The 22,306-nt window shown below is 40.9% G+C and overlaps 1 protein-coding gene across 3 annotated transcripts in view; it reads right to left on the reverse strand.

Annotated features, from left to right (window-relative positions):
• Positions 1–22,306, reverse strand: part of g2e3 (G2/M-phase specific E3 ubiquitin protein ligase) — a 50,832-nt gene that overhangs the window by 13,076 nt on the left and 15,450 nt on the right. For all 3 annotated transcript variants that reach the window (XM_055640671.1, XM_055640670.1, XM_055640672.1), the window contains 10 exons: positions 22,067–22,168; positions 20,090–20,214; positions 15,631–15,802; positions 15,116–15,222; positions 14,060–14,176; positions 13,121–13,245; positions 12,256–12,391; positions 9,658–9,974; positions 7,176–7,357; positions 611–783 (listed from right to left, as the gene is read on the reverse strand). In XM_055640671.1, the coding sequence (XP_055496646.1) occupies positions 611–783; positions 7,176–7,357; positions 9,658–9,974; positions 12,256–12,391; positions 13,121–13,245; positions 14,060–14,176; positions 15,116–15,222; positions 15,631–15,802; positions 20,090–20,214; positions 22,067–22,168 (1,556 nt within the window). The remainder of the gene's footprint in view (positions 1–610; positions 784–7,175; positions 7,358–9,657; positions 9,975–12,255; positions 12,392–13,120; positions 13,246–14,059; positions 14,177–15,115; positions 15,223–15,630; positions 15,803–20,089; positions 20,215–22,066; positions 22,169–22,306) is intronic.

Raw genomic sequence — 22,306 nt, forward strand, 5'->3', positions numbered from 1 at the left:
GGCGAGAGTTAGGGAATGGGGGATAGGAGGGCAGCGGGGGAAGGAGTGGGGTGTGGGAAAGGGGGAGGCAAGGGTGAGGACGGGGATAGGGAGGGGAGAAGGGTTATGGAGGGACGGAAGGAGTGATTGAGGGTAGGGGAAAGGAGAGGGAGGGAGGGAGGGGAGGAGGAGATGGGAAAGAAGAGGGGGAGGGAGTACTGGGTGTTGAGGGGGAATGAAGGAGGATAAGGGTAGTAAGAGGGATGGCGAGGTAATAGAGGGGAGGGGAATAGAGGAGAGGGGAAGAGAGAGGAGGGGAGGGAGGGGGTGAGCAGAGGAAGCAGAAGTGAGTTGGTGGTGGGAGGATAATGGAAGAGGAGAATAGGGGACTGAAGAGGGAGAGTGGGATGCGTTCACATTGATCTTATATTTTACAAGTTATTGTCATTTTAAACTTTGAAAACGTCAGCCGCATCTGCACAGTTGGGGGCTATGGGTGAGTGGTGGAATATTTCGTTGGGGGAACGAGACCCAACAGGTCCGCACTTGGTCTAGCTAAGGCTTAAAATTTTGAAGGACACAACTTTGAACACTCATACAGCTAATGAAAGTACAGAATGTAAAAGCAAACCTTTCTAACGGTGAGCAAACTCGATTTATTACGTGGAAGATCAGCACATCTTTCAACAGTAATTCCTTGTCATCCAGTGACCATACTGGTCTTAAACACCCAGCGATTGAAAGGTACTCAGCATTCTCATTGACAAATTGTTTCAACTCCTCCAATGTTGACGATTCTTTTATCTGAAAGGTAAAATATAATTGAGGAATAAATTTGAGCATTTAAGCATCAGTTTTGAACTACACCTCCCCCACCCACCACCAGGGCCATAAAATATTTTATCCTTTGAGCAGTTTTTAGTTAATAACTGAATTAAATGATGCGGAAGAGTATCTCACACGATGCAAGGCTGCACCACAAGATCACACCTGAAATTCTACCACAATCCCACTTACCACAGTTATGTTAGAAACTAAATAACTAATTTGCACATAACAAAATCTCAAAACTATATTGATCAAATGATTGAAGAATCAATGAACTGCAGATACTGGTTTTACAAGGAAAGACATTGTATTGTATTGTATTGTATGGTATTCAATTTATTGTCATCGTCTCAATTTGAGACAACGAAATGAATTTTCCTTACAGGCAGTATCATTAAAAAAAATCACAAAGAAATTATAAAAATAAATAATAAATAAATAATAAAACATATTAAAAATAAAATTGAAATTGAATTAAAATTTAAAAAAAGCACAAATACAGAAGACCACGACACAACATAACATAAATGGCACCCAGGTGAGGACGGCACCATAGTCCAGCCAGCCTCCCCTCCGTGTTCATCCGTGGACGGGGCCTTCCAAGCACCCGCAGTCGCCGCCCCGGGTGGCCCGATGTACAGGCCCTCATGGCGGGCTGGTGGAACGCCGACGCCGAACCCCGATGGTGAGCAGCCTCCTCCTCAGCGGCCCGGACCTCCTGATCAGCCGCCTCCCACTGCCGGAATCTGCAGCTCCTGAGTCCGCAAGTCGAGCCGGGCAGAGTCACAGGACCCCGCGTTGATTAGTCAGCGACGCCCGCGTTGGGAGCTCTGCAAACCGCAGCTCCGTGATGTTGGTGCAGCAGGTCCAGCACTCCGGGCTCCAAATGGCGACCCCCGGTAAGGCATCACCAGCCCCGCGATGTTCCAGCGCTGTCCCGCCGCTGCTGGAGCTCCGGTCGATCCCGGCAGGAAAGGCCGCGCCAATCCAGGTAGGTAGGCCGCTGTGGGGGGGGGAGGACGCGACTCGAATAATAGTCGCGTCTTCACCAGGAAGCGGCTGAAGGACGGTATCCCCGCACCGTGCCCTCTTCCCCCACATAAAAACACCAAAAAACCCACAAAAAAACACACTTTTACATAACTAAATAAACAAAAAAACAAAAAGATACCGGGCTGTAGGTGGAGGCTGCTGGCACCAGCGCCACCGGAAGTACAATAGTACTTAAAATGCTGCAATCAGTCTGAAGAGAGGTCCTGATCCAAAATGTCACCTATCCATGCCCTCAAGGGATGCGGCCTAACCCGCTGAGTTCGGCAATTTGTGCCTTTCATGATCACATGATTATTTTCAATGACATTGGTCCTGACATAAGTATGGTTCTCTTCCAATATAATGGCAGAGGCCCCTCATGCATCTCCAACTCTCCTGCCTACTCATCCTGACCCCACGTAGAGAAAGGGCTTTGGCTTAGCATCTCATTCAAAAGCATAAATCTGCAGACAGAGCAGCATTCCTTTGAATCACAGGCTTCAGGCTACTCTTTTGTATAAATTTACACACAATTTCTTGAGACCTTAACCTCTTACTTGAGGACTGATCTGCCATTCACCTTCCTCACTAATGCAATTCCTGAAGGCTGTGGGCCGAGGAGCTTTTTTGTTCAAGTTTGTGACCCAACTAACGGAACTATCTGAATTTTTAACATATTGTGTAAAATTTTTATAGAAATCATACATGAAACTCGTCAAGACCAAAGCCTGCACATTTTTAAAAAATGACAAAAACATCCAATTTTCCGAATAGTAATTGTCCAATCAATGCACGTTTGACATTGAGGTCGGACGCAAATTGACCAATCCCGCGCTTTGTTTTATGGGCGCTAGGCAGTGAGGCCCCTGGGATCAAGACTGCCTCCTCCTTACATCAAAACAATAACAAGGTTTCCAAGGAATAAAGGTAAGGCTAACCTTGCGGATCATTTTGTTTTTCAATAGATTTATCTTTATAAAGTTACGATGTGAACTGTTACATAAAAATGATAAATAACAAATGTAGGGTTAGGATTAGGGTTAGTTGGTCAATCGGTCGGGCTTGTCGGTAGGCCGATGGATGCTATGGAGGGCCGATGCGATGGATGCTATGGTTGGGCCGTCGGTGGGTTGTGAGAGTGGTGAGCCGGGCCGGGCCATCGGTGGGTGGTGAAAGTGGCCGGGCCGCCTGTGGGTCGCGAGAGTGGAGGCGAGCCGGGCGAGTGAGCTGCGGTTGAGTGAGTGAACAAGCTGGGGGGGTGGGCCTGGCTTCACAAGCTGCGCCAACAGTGAGGAGAACGTCCTTCAGTGCGTGAGCGACGCTCACCTCCGGATCTGCAGAAGAAAGATGCTATAGCGGAGCGCAGCTATAGGATCTTTGCAGCAGAACATTCTCATTCTTTCTGTGCCTTTTGAAGAACAGGGGGGGGCGGTGCTTGGAGTAACGTACCTCGTGGAAAACTGCGTATGCGTCTTGACAGCAGCTGCATTAATCCACAGCGGCGGAGGGGGCGGGGTCAGGAGGCAGGTGGGCCTCGATCGGTGGTCATGTGGGCATTGTGACGTCGGCAGCTTTTTTTTTTTTTTAAAGTGAGTTTTGTGAACAATTTTATTCAAAATCTGGGGAAATCAGGGCTCTCGCTTAACTTTTTTTCCCTGTTGCCAGCCGGGCAACCTCGGCAGCTTTTTAGGTTGTCAAATGACAGTTTAAGATGGCTTGCATGACACGTGCGATAATGTGCTCGGATGAAGTGTGTAGTTACCAGTCGGAATTATGGTCAATGAAGCATTCATATTATTTCTGCTTCAAATAAAGTCACAAACTAAACATATTCACCAATCAAGACAAGATATATACCACAATGACATGGAGGAAAATTACAATACTCCCATTCCGAATCCGACCTTTCTGTCCTGGGCCTCCTCCATGGCCAGAGTGAGGCCCAACGCAAATTGGAGGAACAGCACCTCATTTTTTGCTTGGGTAGTTTACACCCCAGCGGTATGAACATTGGCTTCTCCAATTTCAGGTAGTCCTTGCTTTCTCCCTCCTTCCCCTCCCATTCCCAGCTCCCCCACAGCCTACTGTCTCCGCGTCTTCCTTTCTTTTTCTCGCCCCTCACCCCTCCCGACATCTGTCTGAAGAAGGGTCTCGACCCGAAACATCGCCTATTTCCTTCGCTCCGTAGATGCTGCCTCGCCTGCTGAGTTTCTCCAGCATTTTTGTCTACCCATTCACACAAGTTCTGTTATCCCACTTTCCTCACCCACTCCCTGCACATTAGGGGCAATTTTACAGAGACAAGTTAACCTACAAAGCCAATGCGTCTTTGGGATGTGGGAGGAAACCCACATGCTTGCAGGGAGAAGGTGCAAATTCAACCCAGACAGTGCTCGAGGCCAGTTCATTGACTATATTTAAGAGGGAGTTAGATGTGGCCCTTGTGGCTAAGGGGATCAGGGGGTATGGAGAGAAGGCAGGTACGGGATACTGAGTTGGATGATCAGCCATGATCATATTGAATGGCGGTGCAGGCTCGAAGGGCCGAATGGCCTACTCCTGCACCTAATTTCTATGTTTCTAGGATCGAACACTGGCGTGCGAGGCAGCAACCACCAGCTGTGCCACTATATTTTATTTTCCAACACAAAAAATTATACGTTGATAACTTTGGTTACTAAAAAAAAGAAACTATCCATTTTCAGCCTTACATCTTTAAGTGACGCTATGTCCCCCTTTACAGCTACTGTGTGTTTTCATTCAGTTCAAGGCTATTGGGGCAGTACATTGGCCATAAATTTGCTGCCTAAAATTGCCAGAGACCCGGAATTGATCCTGAATATGGGTGCTGTCTGTATGGAGTTTTGTTTTCTCGTTTATAACATTGTTTACAGAGTACTATGTTTACATATTCTGTTGGGCTGCTGCAAGTAAGGATTTCATTGTTCTAACTGGGACGTGAAAGAATAAAACACTCTTGACTTACGTCGCTGATGTGTGGGATAGATCTAGTGTACGGGTGATCGGTGGTCGGCGTGGACTTGGTGGGCCGAAGGGTCTGTTTCCACGCTGTATCTTTAAAATAAACTAAAAACACTAAAACCAGAGGAAATGTAAAGAAGGGGTCCTACCTGAAACATCACCCATTTTTTTCTATCCAGAGATGCTGGCTGCTCCATGGAGTTCCTCTGCACAATTAAAGCATGGAATAGCCTTCACCCTACCATAGGCACCAACCAGATGCAACTAAATTTAAAGTAGCTTTTTTCCCCCCCCCAAAAACCCTTTTTTTGCTTAAGTCCAAGTCAAGAGTTTTTTTGTCATGTGTCCCAGATAGGATAATGAAATTTCTGCTTGCTGCAGCACAACAGAATATGTAAATATAATACAGAACAGGAGATAAAAGTTTAGTGAGTCTATATACTATAGATCATACATATACAAAATAAATAAATAGATAAAATGCAATAGGCTGTTATTTTTCAGAGTTTGGTGGTTGTGGGTCCACCAGTTTAAATTCCATTTTGAATATTTTTGGAGGACCAGGAAACCAAGAAGCAAGAGCTACTCCAGGGAGTTACTGCAGCTCCAGGGAGCGTGTTGTTTTTCAGCGGTCGCAGTGAGGCAGCGACGGGATAGCAATGGCGGCCAGAACTCCCACAATACAAAGGGAGGGAGAAAGTGGCCGGCGCCGACCAGTTGCCGTGGCAGTGCGCATGTGCAGGCCGATGATGTGCTCGGCGGCCGGCCGTGCCGAGCGGAGACCAGAGAGCTAGCGCCGAGCGGAGATCCGAGATCCAAGAGCCGAGAGCTAGCGCCGAGAGCCGAGAGCTAGCGGAGAGCCGAGACCTGGACACGGATGGAGGGCGGGTGTCCTGGTTGCTTGCCAAGCCGGGCGAATTGTCATGGCTTTTAGGTTGCCCAGCAGGACAGTAAGTTGCCATTGGCACCCGGGCAACCGCTAATTTCGAGCCCTGGAAATAATTGACCGAATTTAGGAGTGGATTTCTGATATCATAAGCTAAATTCCTACCGAAATATGTAAAAATCTCTGCGTTTTTGCATATGGTTTTCGAGGAAACATGTTTCAAAGGCAAAATGACACCCACCCAGTTTTAAAAGTATATAGATATCACACACATATCAGATTTTATGACCTCATAAAGTGACAGAAGCCAGTTTCGATCCTGATCCTGGGTGCTATCTGTATGGAGTTTGCACATACTGTGTGACCATGGTGGGTTTCCTCCGGGTGCTCCGGTTTCCTCCCACATTTCAAAGATGTGTGGGTGTGTAAGTTATTGCCTTCTGTATTTTGCCTCTAGTGTCTAGGGAGTGGATGAGAATGTGGGATAACAGAACGGGTGAATGGTCAACGTGGAATCAGTGGGCCGAAGGACCCATTTCCATGTTGTATCTCTAAACCAAACAAAACCCCTATTAATCTTGCCTCTGCCTGCAATTTCACAGCATATTTGTTCCTCTAATTCCTATGAACTACTTGGAAAATTTGAATACAATCCCAACAAAGCAATCATATTTTTATTTCTCAGCTCTTCTCATTTTAGACTCACTGGACGATTCATCTTTTCTCCTCATTTTCAGCAGAAGGTATCCTACTTTTTTTCTCTGGCAGGTACTGCCAATTTTATCGAACTGGTAATTTTACGCTATGCTCTTAAGCCTGTTAGGAATTTTATTTAACTTATTCTTCATCTTGCATGATTCCTGCATGAAGGTGACATGGTGGTGCAGCGGTAGAGTTACCGCATTACAGTGCCAGAGACCCAGGTTCGATGCTGACTACTGGTGCTGTCTGCACGGAGTTTGTATGTTCTCCCCATAACCATGTGGCTCCGGTTTCCTCCCACACTCCAAAGACGTACAGGTCTGTTGGTTAATTGACCGGTAAAAAATTGTAAATGTTCCCAAGTTTGTAGGATAGGGCTAGTGTACGGGGTGACTCGGTGGGTCGAAGTGTATCTCTAAACTAAACCGTTACATTCTAATACCATCAACATTAGCCTTGGCCCACGTTTAGAGCGTTAACTTGTGGACCTGCCCTGTTCTTAAGTGTCCATTTCAAGTCTAATAGTGGTTATTAGACTAGTTTCCAGGTGGTTACTGGTCCCAAAAGATCTCTTCCACTGACACATCAGTCATATAACCTGCCCAATTCCCCAAAAAGTGTTGAATTTTAGGGAATTGGAAAGGCAGAGTTTATATTCCAATGTCAAATGTTTCTGGATTTGTATTAATTTCCTTTTGGCAAAAGAGGTGTGCCCCAAGAGAGTGCCCTTTAAAACAGCATTTTAAAAAGTGGTTCAAAGCTTTACCTTCATGACCTTTTGTGCCACCTCAAATGAAGCCACATCTTCCATAGTCGGTTCAGTTATATCTGGTCCATAAGCCAGACAGTTAAATAGTGTTTTGGATAAGAAGTTTGGCCATGGACCCCCATGGACTAAGGATAGTGCAATCATTCGTCCAGCCTCATAATACCAGTCCAACCTAAGAGCTACAAAAAGAAGTAAACAGAAATACATGGATTTAAATTTTCTAATGCATTCACAGGAGAATTTTGCAAGCTTCCACATAATTGATTTGCTTTCCTCTGCTATGCAAATTGCCTTGTACTACCTCAAAACAAGCTTTATTGCTGATTGTCTGCAGCACCACATGTTAAATTATGTGCCTCCATATTGCTGCAACTGATCAAACTGAAGCAAATTGCTGTAGTAACTCAGCGGGACATGCATCATCTCTGGAGAGAGGAATGGGTGACCTTTCGGGTTGAGACCCTTCTTCAGACTGATGTCAGAGGAGAGGGCGGGACAGAGATAGAATGTAGATGGAGACAATAAGACTGGTGGGGGAACTGGAAAGGGATGGAGACAGAGGGAATGCAAGGGCTACTTGAAGTTAGAGGTCAATGTTCATACCGCTGGGGGAGTAAGCTATCCAAGCGAAATATGAGGTACTGTTTCTCCAATTAGCGCTGGGCAGAAATAGGAAGAAATAACACTGGTATATCACTGTATCTTAATTGGTACACGTGACAATAAAAGACCTTGAACATTGGTTATTGAATATAACTCTCAAACTATCTTCAACCGTGAATATCCAACCAACTAATGTTCTCTAGGCTCACCAACAGCAGTAAACCATGAAGTCTAACAAGTGTAAGGTCATGTACAAACGTTACACTATGTAGATTTATTGACAAAATACAAAAGTATAAATCCCAGTGCTTTTTTTTGTGATGGTACACCCCCGAACGGTAACCTTCAAAAAGTTAATAAACGAGTTTCAAATGTTTTGAATTTTTATAATTACAAAAAGATTGCTAAAGTTTAAGACCACCTCCAATTTAAATTCCACATCCAGTTTAAATTCCATTTGGAATATTCTGGAGGACCAAGAAACCAAGAAGTACAATTTATTAATTAAATCATGTGGCTAGGCCCTTAAAAAGCTTAAGCAGCTAATAGAATAACCCGGACACCATTGGCAAGGAACAATATGCGTACCAGCACCTTTTGGTCTGCAAAAATTGTTACAGGTTTGGACACGCTAGAGGCAGGAAACATGTTCCCGATGTTGGGGGAGTCCAGAACCAGGGGCCACAGTTTAAGAATAAGAAGTAAGCCATTTAGAACGGAGACGAGGAATCAGTTTTTCTCACAGAGAGTTGTGAGTCTGGGGAATTCTCTGCCTCAGAGCGCAGTGGATGCAGGTTCTCTGGATGCTTTCAAGAGATAGCAAGATAGGGCTCTTAAAAATAGTGGAGTCAGGGGATATGGGAAGAAGGCAGGAACGGGGTACTGATTGGCGATGATCAGCCATGATCACATTGAATGGCGGTGCTGGCTCGAAGGGCAGAATGGCCCACTCCTGTGCCTATTGTCTATTGTCCAAAAAAAGCACTGGTAAATTCATTTAGGAAGCAAAGCTGTAAGAGATGCAAAACATGTTATAGTTAACCATCAATAACATCTGAGGCAAGTCCTTCAATTTTAGTTTAGTGTTTGTATTCTTCCATTAGCTAGTGGAAGGACAATTCTGAAAACTAAAATTATATAAAAATACAAAATCAGTAGCTAATTTCAACCCTCTTATTCTCATACATTATTCCAATGCAAATATTTCTTCCTAATAGGCTCCAAATTTCTTACGTGAAAATGCATTTTAGTGAATTTTACCAATAACCTATAGCTATCAGACTACTGAAGCAATCACTTCTTTCACACCCCATTCACGAAACAGCTGCCATGTATTCTTAATCTTAACTACCTCATTTGGTTATTCCATTATTGTACTTGGCTACTTCATATTGGGCTACAATCTTTGCACCATTCTGTTGTTTTGCATTTGTTGTTGCAGCTATTGTTGTATCTACCTTCACCATCTACTGTTTATGAGCTTCATGCAAATAAGGAATTTCATTGCACCCTGGTGTATATAACAATAAAGTAATCTTAAATCCATATCCGTATTAGTTGATAAACTGAACATACAATAACTGTGAGACCTTGGGAAGTTAAATAAATATTCAAATAGACACAAACATCATAAAGGATATGCTTATTTAATCCCACAATGAATGCAATTTAACAGTGAATTGTACATACACTTGCTATTTTATGTGCCTGATTTTGAACTAAGCACAAATTGAAAAATGCATCCAAGCAAAAGTTAAATCAAAGCCACCAAACACTCGTCCTGTACCTTTTCTTGTACTACGTATAAATCAAATATTACAAAAAAATTGATATAACTACATGATCATAAAGCGTAATATATGTAAAAATGGCTAACCTTGAGAATTGAGAGATATATTCTTTGAGGTAGTCAGACCTTCAAATAGAGTTGAATTCTGAAGATGATGCATGAGCAAATTAAAAAAATCATAAAGGGGATTTGTCACATGAGCAACTTCTTGAGGCTTGCCAGCCATATCTGAATATTGAATGCAAAGTGTGTCAGTAGCACTGAATACTTTCCCTTTCATTTCTTTCAGAGCTCCTTCCCATACATTTGTTCTGTCAACCTTGATTCTTGAGATGACATTCAATTTGATTTGTGACCTTAGTTCTTTCAAAATGCTTGTAAGTGGTCTTGTTGAAAAAATCTGTCTGTTGAAAAAATATTTAAAGTTTTAAATTGATGAACTGTTTTATTCCCATTTTATTCCGCAGAATAATCTGCAACTTCAAGAAGTCTTTGAAACATTTCACAATTTAAGATATCAAAAGTGGAAGATTTCCAGATGATTCATAGCCTTCAGAACAAATAAGATCACAAATTTACTCTACAAGGCAAGAAACAAACAAAAAAACCCACCAGAATTTTGCAACCCAATACTAACGGACCGTAGGGAGGGCAATGGTGGCCGTTGTTGCCGATTGTCTGCTATAACTGAGTAACGGTTTGTCCCTTTGACATCACTGTCTAGGCACTGGGTCAGAGTCCTGGAGCCCCGTCACTGAGAGCCCAGTGGGACCACCCTCACCACACAAACGCAGTGGCCCAAGGCCGGCACCACCTTTTCTAGCACAGTTGGGGAACGGCAAAAACGGCCCCTGCTGCTGATTCCCGAATTCAGAGACAGAGAGCAAAATGAGACGTCTGGGGTTCTGTGGTGAGGAAACCTGTCCACTCTCGGTGAGAGTCCCATGACTAACTACCCATCCGGAGTTCAGGGTGAAGGACATTGACCTTAATTATTAACTCAGTTTCTCCTTCCAAAGACATTAACTTGCCAAACCTGCTCAGTGTAAAGTTTAAAAAAAATAAGATAAAACAATTGTTCCAGTTCTCTCTCCTATTCAATACATTCACAAAGCCACCGAAAAGTGCATCTTCATTTAGTAATATACATTAACTAATTATCCCTCAGCTTGCAGCCTTGAATTGCCTTGCTTTAAAAGTGCTCCAACTTATTTTTAACGTTCTATGCTCCTGCTCTTTACCCATGTAATTCCTTCCAGCGCAATAACCTTCAGAGTTGATCCAATTTTTACTTTTTGTTCATGCCCATTTAATCATTGCACTACTGGCAAACAAACATCCTTCTGCAAATGCTCCGAGCGCAGTTGAATTCCCTCCTCAAAATTCTCTAGCCATCTCTTACCTTCTTGAAAAAGCTCCTTGAAAACTTCCTCAACAACACTTTTGGTTAGTCAGTCAAATATCTTCTAATATCTTTATGTGGCTTTCTTTGTTTGAAAATGTTTAACACCCTGTATGTATTTTTTTTTAATGATGTAAAAACAATTCTTTCCTTTAGTTATTATTTGACAAGTACTCTGTGCAAGTCTCCTAATTCTTTCTATCATTGGATTGGGACACTGGAAATGCAGATTGAATAATAGTCTTGTTCCCAGAGTAGCCCCCCAAAAAAAGTATTCACATCAAGCAAAATCTCACGCCTGCTTTGTTGATTATTAAAGTTAGGACTAAAAAAAATAAATAAATCGAATTAACTGACTACCCGAAGATAACAATCCCCACAGACGGAACTTGCCTGGGATTCAGAAAATCAATTTTACAGGGTACATCATAGAATCTCAGCATGAAAGAGCTTTGTGCTGAAAGGTCTACATGAAGTCAAGCATTAATGCTTTAACAGATGTACAGTAAACCATTGTTATAATAGACCATAGTGGGGGGGAATGGTACCCGTTATTGCCGATTATCCGCTGTAACAGTGTGGGGATTTGTTCCACTACCTAGCGGTCTCTCGTGCAACAATGAGTTGTTTTCAAATACAAAGTTCTTTTTAACTGCAAAAAAATTATTTTTGTTACTGCAAGTAAAAATACTCAAGGTTGTTTGTTACATTGTTTAATATAGCTAAGTGTCGATCAAAGCAATTGCTTGTCGATTTCCATGCCTTGTTGATTTCAATGCCTTGTTGATTTCAATAGCCTCCGCAGTGTAACCAGCCTGTGTTCTTATAGACAGTACCCTACAACCAAAATCTGTTATAAAGAAGCCTATCATAACAAGAGTTTACAGTAATGTCACCTGTCATTCAGCAAGTCTAAACATTTGAACATGTGTTCAAATTATTCCTTTTGTAATTTAAAAGATTAAATACTGGCAGTCTTGTTCCTTTAAATGAAAATTGGGCTGTGCCAGAAGACGATGAGGGTGAAAGATAGTGAAGATTTTGTGGATCACAAGCATCAGCCAAGATAAGCAAAGCAAGTCATGTAAAGATAGACACAGAGATAGATGCAAAATAGGAGAGGGAGATGTGAATAGTGATGGATAGAAGAAGCATTAGGCAAATATTCATGAGTTGCAGAATTCAAATTTTAGGACATAATATCTTTGTTATTTAATAAAGTTGTATGATTTTGTTTCATGATTCTATCACGATGATTTATTTCCCCCCCCCACAGTACTAACCTATTTTTGTGTTCTTTCTGAGTTTCACCTGATAACCTTGGGCACTTAGAAGGTGGATGGCGTGAATCCGGACGGTCTTTAAATTTACGTTTTGTTGGTTTTATCTCAGAACTTAGGGTTCTTTTCCTTAATTTCTCTATGGGGAAAAAAAGTTTTAAAAAGTCATTAATGTTATATCTGGTAATTTTTCAAATTCCATTAGACTTTTTATTTGGCTTTCACTGAAATATTATTCACATCTTCAGGAACGGAAAATACCACAGCATAATATAAACAGAAATACTGTTGTCACAATCTTCGTTCGTTAGATCAAAAGGTGTTTTTCCTGCAGATAATAAGCAGAAAGAATAGTCCATGCAAACTTTTGCACCTGCTGTGCTACTTAGTATAATCATAGCAGGCCTAGTTCTGACTTAGATTTTATGAAGTTCTTTAAAAGAACCTCAAATCCCTGTATTGAATAATGTGAAAGATCAAAATATTGTGACTGGCACCTTGGCACGCCTGGTAGCGCTTCTGGCCAGACCCGGACTTGATCCTGACCTTGGGTGCTAGCTGTGTGGAGTTTGTATGTTCTCCCTGTGACCACATGGGTTTCCTCTGGGTGCTCTGGTTTTCTCCCAAATCCTTAAGATGTGAGGGTTTATAGGTTAATTGGCTTGAGTGTGTAGGAAGTGGATGCGAAAGGCAGAACTAGTGAGAATGATGGTCAACATGGACTAGGTGGGCCGAAGGGCCTGTTCCCATGCTACACCTGTCTCTTTAAACTAAACAGTCATAATGTATGAAACTGGAATTGTCAAAAGAAAATTTCTGAGCCATTTAATACTTTAAATTAAAATGCTGTTATTTCCAAACAAATTACCTGATTTGTATATAATGTCTCTGCATTCAAGACATTCCCAGTCTTCCAAACTGCTTGCCATCAATGAACAGGCCAGATGAGTCCCACTGGAACCACAGTACTTACATAGGATAATGGTCCATTTCCTGAAAAAAAAAAATCATTAATTTTTTTACAAATGTATTTTTCATTACATTAACTATTTTTCTGTTGATAAAGAACATCTAATAATTATCTTCAGAATTTTTAGTTAGTATGGGGAAACATTTCATTCAGAAATTATGAACTAATCATCTCCACTATATGAAGTTAATTGGCTCAACTAAAAACAATGAATAAGTGCAACGTGTGCCTTCAAGAAGAGAGAGTGTTGGAGTAACTCAGCGGGTCAGGCAGCATCGCAAAATATAGATAGGCGACATTTCGAGTCAAAATCAGTCTGAAGAATGGTCCCAGCCCGAAACGTCGCCTCTAATATTCATCAATATATTGAAATCACTGAAAATACCAATAAATCTAAAAAGTAAAAAACTCTTAAGAAATAATTAAAAGTAAGAGATAAATATGAAGGGTCTCGACGCAAAACATCACCCATTCCTTCTCTCCAGAGATGCTGCCTGACCCGCTGAGTTGCTCCAGTATTTTGTGTCTGTCAAACTCTCATCATACATTACCCCAGTTATCCACAGAACCATTATAGTAAACCTCTGGACTAAGGAATTATAGACACAAATTAAATTAAACACCAGCAAAATACCTACAGCAAGTTTTCACATGGTTTGCAACTACAGATACAGCAATGAATCCACAGAATCCACATGAATCCATCTTTTCAGAAAATAGCAAACATCACCCAATTGCTTCTCAAAACCTTAAATTGTTTGGTTTTAAAGATTTCAGTGTGTGATTTATGAACAATTGTGCTTGGTTAACAGAATGTTCATTTTTAGTGTAATATACCCTTCAGTTTCTGCGTATTCTCGTCCATCCTTACAGAAACATCTTCTTGCGTCACATCGGTGATGACGCTGCAATAGTTCCTGAAATGCATTTTCTTCAAGTTCCCAGGAGGCATCTCTGCAGGCAATGACGTAAAGCATAAGGTAACGGAAGAACAAGTATTACTGCATACAGGAGTGGAAATGGGGACAGGCTCTCTGCAACGAGCAATTGGAAGTAGGTAAAACATTGTAAAATAATACTGTCTGGTTTCAAAAATATTTTGTGTTTCCGTCGCTTCATGTTTTTGAAAGCGAAAAATCAAAAAGCCTTATTTCTCCTGGTGGGAGAAACAGCTGGGAAAATGGGTGAGACAAATTGTTGCTGCAAAGGGAGGAAAATGATACAACTCTACTCAAGTAACTTAGTTTAGTTCATGTTAGTTTAGTTCAGAAATAGTGTGGAAACAGGCCATTCGGCCCACCAAACTTTGATTAGTATGGCTGTCAGGGGTTATGGGGGAAAAGGCAGGAGAATGGGGTTAAGAGGGAGATAGAGATCTGCCATGATTGAATGACAGAGTAGAATTTATGGGACGAATGGCGTAATTCTGCTCCTATCACTTATGACCTTAAGTCCATGCTGACCATCGATCACCCATTAGTTCTATCCTACACACTACAGACAATTTAGAGACCAATTAACTTACAAACCTACACATCATTTGAGAGCGGGAGGAAACCAGATCAGCCGAAGAAAGTCCGCGCAGTTAGAGGAACAACGTACAAACTCTGTACAGAAAGCACACAAGATCAGGATCGAACCCTGGTCTCTGGAGCTGTTAGGCAGCAATCTTCCTCTGCGCCACTGTGCCGCCTCGTAATTAACTGTAATTGGGGCAGGATTATTTCAATTTAACCTTAAATGAATGACGTGCAATCAAGCCTATCAACTCCTTTCAAATTTTCTTCACAATAGTAAAATAATTAATTATCACCCGTAAATAATGATTCCTGTTACGTATTAAAAAATGCTACAAAAGAGCAGCAAAACATTAATTGATTAATGCATACAAACCTTTCTGGTATATGGATCCCCAGTCGCAACATTTCCTTTTGGAATTCATCCTTATTATTACAAATAGTGCACCTGAAGAAGAACATTCCAGCACTCAGTGCTTGATGCTATGAAAAAAAAGCAATTACATTTATTAGCAAATAATATATTATTTAAAGGTTACAATGTCAACTTCATTGAACACTTCTATAAAATGGGTAACTCTGTGTACCATCCGCATTTTTTTTAAATTCAACTCTCCCCCAGTTAACAAACTGGTTTAACAATCCTTCACCACCCTCTCTCAGTTGGCACCTTGATGTGTGTCAGTGTATTGGTTTCTACCCTGTTTGGGATATTGGGGAAAGATGGCCAACCAGTATCGATAACTCCATGTTTGTCTCCACATGTTTCTGACCTGCTCGGTATTCCCAGTTTCCTGCTTTTACTTCAGATTTCCAACATCCAAAGTACTTTGATTTTTGAAAATAATACCCAAAACCGAGTCTGATTTTCTTTTGTGAACTTTCACTCACCTGCAAACATTGTCTGTGAAACCACGTATTTTTACAACAAGGACTTTTCAAGACATCGTAAGAAGGACATGGGTCAATAGAATCCAAACAGACAGCACATGTGAAGGAACCTCCTGACCTTCTGACGGCACGGGGTACCTTTTGCACAGGTTTATGTTGCGAACAGTAAGACCTGGAAGGTTAAAGGGAATATTATTAACACAATTTGCAGTTTGCAAAATTGACTTTCCCCCAATGTAACCACAGCTGAGCTTTCACCTTTCCCACCGTCTGGAGACCCAAACAATCTTTGCAGGTGAAGCAATGATTCACTTGCTCCTGTTCCATTCTAGCATACTGCATTCAATCTGAACAATGGGGTGTTCTCTATACTGGAGAAAGATTGAGTAGCTGCTTTGCAGGAGCAACATCAAGCTTCCTATTACTTGCCATTTTAATTCTCTACTCCACTTTTACTCTGATCCACTACTTCTCCAGGTGTACAGTGGAGAGCACTGACTGTTTGCATCACGGCTTGGTTTGGTAAATTGAACACCTAGGAACGAAGAAGACTGCAGGAAGATCTACAGGAGTCGCTGCCCCAAAAAGGAACCCAGCATCATCAGAGACCCATAGCACCCTGGCCACGCTCTCATTTCATTCCTGCCATTGGGAAAAAGGTACAAGCTTGAAAACTGTAAAGTCCAGGTTCAGGAGCAGCTTCTTCCCTACAACCATCATGCTATTAAACACTACAACCTCCAAATAAGCTTCAAACTACACAGACTTGGGGGACATTGGTTGTGTATATGTGTATATTAACTTTTTTGCCATTTATAATTGTGTTTACAGAGTACTACATTTACATAACTGTGGTGCTGCTGCAAGTAAGAATTTCGTTGTTCAGTTTCAGGACATGTGCCAATAAAACATTCATGACTCGTGGTCTCCTGCACTGCTTGGTGGCCTAACACAAGCTTGAGTAACAGAAACTCTTCTTTCGAATGAGCACATTGCAACTTTCAGGATCCAAATCAAATTGTCCAATGTTAGATAACTCTTTCTGCCTGCATCAGAATTAGTAATTTCCCCAAAGAATTGTCCAATGTTAGATAACTCTTTCTGCCTGCATCAGAATTTGACATTTCTCCAATAAATTGAACCATGATATTGGTTCAGTTTTTACACTCTTCATCAGTACAGCATGTCACACTCAACATATCCCACTGTCCTTCTCCTAACAGCTTAAGCATCCTCTACTAACTGCTGCAAATAACTTGGATGATCTGGCTGCAACAGAGATATGCCCTTTGACCTTTCCATCCCTCTCATCACGTTCTTTGCAACTGCGTTTTATTTTAATCACTCTTTCTCTGTTCTGACAAATAGTCTTTAACCTTAAATCTTAGTTGCTTATCTTTCCAGTCACTTCCTAATCTGCTGAGTGTTTCCAGCATTTTCTGTTATCAAATTTCAAACATCTTTAAGCTTTAGAGATACAGCACAGAAACAAGCCCTTCAGCCCACAGTCGCCGTTGACCTGTGATCACCCCATCCGTACACTCAAGCTATAAACCTATATACTAGGGACAATTTACAATTCTAATGAAGCCAAATAACCTAGAAAGCTGCAGATCTTTGGACTGCGGGAGGTAACTGGAGCACGTGTAATAAACCCACACAATTACAGGGAGAACGTACAAAGTCCGTAAAGACAGCACCCGTAGTCAGGATCAAACCAGAGTCTCTGGCGCTATGAGGCAACTCTACCAGTATGCCACTGTACTGCCCTGAAGATTTTTGTTAGTTTAATGGATGAAAAAATTATATTGATTTAAATTACTTTAGGTAAATATTTCATCTACCGAGATGGTTTAATTTTAATCTGTCACTGAATACTGATGCATCAGTACCAAAGGTAAGAGTGTCTATTCTCCCAACCAGAAAAAACATTGAACATACTTCAATTTTACATGCTCAGGTAATGAATGTGATTTTCAGTGACAATCGTACCCGAAACTCTAAGCCAGAATCGTGGATGGATGAATTAATGGCCGATACATGCCTGATAGTTAACTGATCTTTAAAGATTTGCATAATGATAATCTCATAGCTGTCCAAAGTGGAAATGGCAGAACAATCTTAAAAAGTCAAAGTGGTCTGTTCCTATTTTCTCTTTCCAAATGCAAAAGGTATAAAGGGATGTGTGCAAACAATGGAAAAATGGCACTAAGGTAGACGATTAGCAGTGACCATACTGGGAGATGATACATAACGAGGAGAATGATAAAAGCCTTCTCATTCTCCCATTTTCTATGATTATTTTGCTTAATTTATTTGTTTGCAAGATGGAGACATCATGGCTAATGCCTGCATTTATTATCCATCCCCGAGTCACAAAAAGCGATATTTTTGAACCAGATGGGAAAGTACGGTTATTGTGGTTACTGAGACAGTATTGAATGATTTAAATTGAAGTTTGCCAGCTATCCTTTACTCTGGTTGGCAATCCAGTAATGTAATTGAATCCTTTGTCTATTAAAATAGGTAACTACCACCAACAGTTGATTCTGTGTGTCTCATTTGTGTGCAACTATCCTCCACTTACCCTTACCTTCCTTTACATTATTTTTCTGTCTTTTAAAATACAATGCTCTTTGTCCTTCAAATAGACTGTTCTTCCAGTAAATTGATTTTATTCTGAGTTATGTGGCACTAGCTAAAATTAATTGTCGCCGATACTGTTCCCTTAAATCAACTATTCACAACTAATCCTTATTTGGAAGATATTAATTACTGTATTCGCTAGCATGCTAAAAGCTCAATTCGTCTACAGGTTGTGGGAAAACAATATTTAAATTCTGAGGAAAATATTCACAGGTCTTCGTTGCAATTTTTAAGGGAGACCAATATGATGACCAAGGAAGAAACCAAAGCTATATCAAGAAATATTCTGGAGAAGTGGCAGTAAATGTGATTATTCTAGAATCACCCAATGACACAGAACAAAAATCACTTTAATATTAACAATGTTAAACCCAAGGCAAGATACAGTGACTTACTGTAGAAGCACAATTACACTGCAAAAGACACAACGCTTTACTGTTTAGTTTAATCGTTTGGATATCTAATTTAACAATAACATTCAAACGTAATATTTTCACCATTTTACGGAGTTTTATGAACAGAAATTGACAACAGACAGAGATATTATGACATGTGTCTATGTCATCATTCTTTCCAGAGCTTAGTTGAAATACATTTCTGCTCATCCAGAACAGATGCCAGTCTGGCACATCAGAGACCATGGGAGAGAATAAATGTGGCAGGCATCGTCCGCAAATGTGAAATTTGACATCTTTTCAGATGTTATTAAAAGGCAGTATATTGACAAGAAATAATAAGGGTCCCAATATTGGGAGATTGCAGAATATTATGGGAATGGAAAATAAGTCAATGTGGGATCTGACTGATTATTTAGACGTTAGGTGCGAGATACGGGACAGAAGCAGGCTCTTCAGCCCACCAAGTCCACGCCGACCAGTGATCACTAGGGTCAATGTTCCTATTAACATAAGCCAATTAACCTACAAACCTGCACGTCATTGGAGTGTGGGAGGAAACCAGAGCACCCGGAGAAACCCCACACAGTCACAGGGAGAACGTACAAACTCAGTGCAGTCAGGATCGAACCCGGATCGCTGACGCTGTAAGGCAACAGCTCTACCGGTGTGCCAATGTGCCAATTTTGTTCAGATCAAATCATGAAAAGGATGTATGAACCTGCCATATGACAGCAAAGCAAGCTGTGGGGGCGGGTTTGGAGGGTAGGGGGTTCGCTAATGGGGAGTGATGTGAATCACTACAAAGAGTGCAGACAGGTCAAGAATGACCAGAGAACAGTTTCCCCAAATTAGCACCATATCTGATGGTGCTTGCGACTGTGACACGGGCTTCTTTAGTAATCATAAATGATAGGAGCAGAATTAGGCCATTCGGCCCATCAAGTCTACTCCACCATTCCATCATGGCTGATCTATTTCTCCCTCCTAACCCCAATGTCCTGCCTCTCCCCATAACCTCTGACACCCGTAGTGAAACATGGGATTCAAATTGTACTGTAGTAAACAGAATTATTGGTTTGTAAAACAGAGAAACATTAAAATACTGAGAGGAGAGGTTATGGTGGAACTTTCCAGAGAAAAACAAAGGGAAGACTTTGTCCCCCCCCCCCCCCCCCCCAAGAAAAATTATGACAGCATGTTTGAAAAGAGGTGTGGAAGTATTTGAAAAAAATGTTCAAGGAGATAAATGAACAATACAGATGGCAGATAATACAAATTACCTAATACAGATGGCAGAAAATAGGTTAGGTACTCTGCAGTTTGATGGAGATAATTTTGAGAAAGGAGAGAATAAATACACAAGAAGATTGCAATTAAATTGTATCTACTCTTTTGGAAAAAGTAAAAAAACTTACTCAAACTGTCCAGTAAACTGGAAAATACATTGATTCTCCACACCACAAGGAAAATGAAAGCTCTTCTGACATCTCCTAATGGCACAGCCTATGGAGGCTCCATTTATCTTGCACACCCTACATTTCTACAAGAATAAATTGGAAATGAAATGAGTCACTTAATCCCATTAGAAAACTTTTAAATAAAATCAAGTACGTTTAGAAAATATAAGTGGTCGAACAGTCACAGCAGACAAACCTGCTATATGACAAAAACAGGACAGTGGGGGATGGTGGTGAAGGGGTGATGTGATCAACTACAAAATAAGAAATTAATAGCTTCTTCACAATATCAGAATTCTTTTAATTTAAATGTACGTTTATATTTGTCAAAGCAAACAAATAGCAAATAAGTCACTGTAATTAACCAACTACTGCAATAAACAGTGGTTTTACATTTTATATAATGAACCACGGTGAGGTGGGGAGCGATCAGGTACACAGCATGATGCAGAGGTAAGTCTCGACCTAAAACGCCACTGATCCACGCACTCCAGAGATGCTGCCTGACCCGCTGAGTTACTACACGACTTTGTGCCCTTTATGATTGCACAAGTGTCGATCAAACTAATGGCTTATCAATATCAATGGCCTCCCTCAGTGTAACCCGCAGCCTGTGTTCTTAAAGAGATAGTGGTGTCTGATTACTGTGGGGATGCTCTGTCCACTACAACCAAAATCCTTTATAATAAAGTTTGTAATAATGTAGGTACACTGTAATTAATCTTATAAGCAACAAAGGGAAGGCAACTTATGTCCTATCATTTTGACATTTCGAAGGTGCCAAGGAAAGTCTGATAAAATCCACTATAATTAAATTTTGATTGCACGTTTTTAAGTAGAAATGTCTTATTTCTGGAGGCTGATTAACGTTAACAATGTTGGGAAGCGAGGAATACATTCAGGGGAGTGAGATTTTGAGAGCATTAAAGGAATCAAATGAAAGAATGAGACATGATCAACTAAATTCAAAAGATAAGCAATGATAAAGTACAACATTGACTTTGCTAAAATAAGATTAATGAAGCCCTTGATGAAATTAGGTTTATGGATGTCCAAGGGGCAAGTTATTTCAGCATGTAAAGAGCTTCAGTTGCAAAGATAATATAGGAGCAGAATAAAGCATGCCATTAACTGGATATTGGTGTTTACTGCTATAGTTCAGAAATTCAGATCATGATTGATGGAATGCTGAGGTGTGCTCCATCATGTAAGATATGGAATGGAGTCAGTCGAAGATCACGAAGGCGAACAGCAAGTTTGCCAATAGAGGCACCTCACATTTTATGCATATTTAATTTATGTTTTTGAAATAACGCGTTGTTACATTATTACCAAAAACTGATTTACATGCTGCAATTTAAAAAAATAACACGTTCAGGTTTACGCCAAATTAAATGTTTGTTTAATTTACACGTTTTTGAATATTGTGCTACTTTTCAGGACCGTATAAAATGCGAAGTGCGTGCATTCAGTTTTCAACTCAAAGTTCACTGAACCACGCACCGTCTACAGAATGGGTGCTAAAATCCCAACCTACATAATCAAGATTAAAAGTGCCTTATTAAATCGCTGAAAACTCCCAATGAGAATGTAATTAGTGCTTGTACCATCACTTGCTGGTGACATTGCTATTTAAGTAAATGTTCCTTATGTTGCTTATGCCATCTGCCTCGTTCAAAGTGCCAGTGGCAGTGTGGCCTCTCATCACTATATCGCACTTCAGCTGATTTCTATTCAAATTGTACCTCCCCAAATGTACTTTGTTTCTATTTAAAACCCTCAAGAACCAGGCCACCACCCTTCATGGCCAAGTCACACAATGACATTGCTCTACAAAGCCCTATTTCCCTCAGTTGTTGCCCTCTGCAATTACAACATTTCCATTGAAATGGAGCAATGAGGAAAAAGTTTCATACAATTGAGAATTATACCTACCATCCTTGAGGCTCTAGAAATTTCCTTTTTGATATCATGAGCCAGAAATCCATAAATTCCTTCATTCTCTTCCCCACGCTGATATAAGCCACTTGACATAATCTACATGAGGTATCAAAGTACACAGTTATTCTGATTATGTGACCACAATAGAAATAAAATTCAATACAACTTGTATCTTTCAAAAGTTAATTTTAAACTATTAATGTTGATGCAGGTAATCACTTATCTTAGGTGCAG

Source organism: Leucoraja erinacea, chromosome 9, assembly GCF_028641065.1.
Source record: "Leucoraja erinacea ecotype New England chromosome 9, Leri_hhj_1, whole genome shotgun sequence".
Lineage (NCBI taxonomy): Eukaryota > Metazoa > Chordata > Chondrichthyes > Rajiformes > Rajidae > Leucoraja > Leucoraja erinaceus.